General features: G+C 31.4%; 1 protein-coding gene across 1 annotated transcript in view; it reads left to right on the top strand.

Moving 5' to 3' along the window:
* The first annotated feature begins 763 nt into the window (after positions 1 to 763).
* The window catches only part of LOC18021924 (NADP-dependent glyceraldehyde-3-phosphate dehydrogenase), a 2,943-nt gene continuing 2,212 nt past the window's right edge, over positions 764 to 1,494 (top strand). Inside the window, exon 1 of the mRNA XM_006404868.2 lies at positions 764 to 1,201. Coding sequence (XP_006404931.2) covers positions 1,042 to 1,201 — 160 coding nt within the window. The 5' untranslated portion in view covers positions 764 to 1,041. The remainder of the gene's footprint in view (positions 1,202 to 1,494) is intronic.

Raw genomic sequence — 1,494 nt, 5'->3', positions numbered from 1 at the left:
AGAAGATTACTGATGACAATTAAAAATATTTTAATTTAAAGATATCATGATAAAATTTGAAGAGACAAACAAAACATGTAAGGCCTTGAAGCAAACAACTACTTCCAACTCCAAAACTGCTTTTGGCGTTATACAATGTCATCGTTTTTTTTTTCCCAACGCATTGTAGTGTATATCAGATAATTAACCACCAAAAATCTAATTAATTTCACATAAAACTCATTTTATTATATGTATTTTTATTATATAGAAATATATGTATTTCCATTTTACTATTTGATTTAATGAGAAGCTGTTAAAAAAAAATTCATTTTTTCTGTGTTTTTGCGGTTTACTATCTATACCGTACGAATCACAATTAAAAATATAATTTCGCCATTCTGAAATTATAAATAAAAACATCTGCCATATAATGTTTACAGCAAATTCACTAATTAAAGTTTAAGACTGAAGATTAAGTATAAATATAGTAATAACACACAAAAACAAATAATTAATTATATATATATATATATATATTCTTATAAATGGGAATATGCCATTAAAAACGGACCTTGTGAGTTTGAAATACATGCATGTTTGTTTGTGTATAAATTCAAAGACATGCTTGTGGTTGTGGCTATATCACGAGTCCCTTCCTTAATAAACGTTGATGTAGGTCCAAAGGTATTCAATAACCAACAAAACGACCACACACCAAGAAACTCTTCACTCTCTAATTCCCATTTCTCACCATACAATTTTTTCCTCTTCCTTTCTTTTATCTCTTTCTAGATTTTCTTTTACATCAAATTATCTATCCATCTATCTACCTTTCATGCTCTTTCACCACTCCTTTCAAAAAAACTATCATTAATCAATTCATCTCTCTCTCTCTCTCTCTCAACACTCAAGAAGCGAGACACAGAGGAGAGTCTTCTTCTCTGTTTTGTCTCTCTGGCTATATATTCACACAATTTGTGAACGGACACAAAACAACACAAACACAATTTGTGTTCTTTTTGATCTTCTTCCTCTTTTGAAGCTTTGTTTCAGGCGTCAATGGCGGGGACTGGAATTTTCACAGAGATTCTAGACGGAGATGTCTACAAATACTACTCTGATGGAGAGTGGAAAAATTCTTCCTCCGGTAAGAGTGTCGCCATCGTGAATCCATCCACGAGGAAGACACAGTACAAGGTCCAAGGTGTCTCTCATCAATGTCTTCTTAATTAAGTTTCATTCTTTCTAGATTTCAGATGTGGTTTTGTTGTTTTGTTGGAAACCTCACACCGATTCACCATAAAAATCAGACCTTGATTTTCTACATGGCAAAATTTATTAATGATTTTGGACAAATTTGGATATATATTCTGGAAATTTAACGAACATTGGTTGATTACATGATACAACTTTTTTACAAAATGGGAAATTGAGATTTAGCTTTAGATAATAACCCAAGAAACTTCAGAGAGAAACAGAGGAGAAAAAAACAGAGGATATTAAGATAAGGTG

This window comes from Eutrema salsugineum, unplaced genomic scaffold, assembly GCF_000478725.1.
Source record: "Eutrema salsugineum unplaced genomic scaffold, Eutsalg1_0 scaffold_15, whole genome shotgun sequence".
NCBI lineage: Eukaryota > Viridiplantae > Streptophyta > Magnoliopsida > Brassicales > Brassicaceae > Eutrema > Eutrema salsugineum.
Note: the sequence above shows the minus strand (reverse complement) of the source record. Positions and strands in the feature narration are given on the sequence as shown.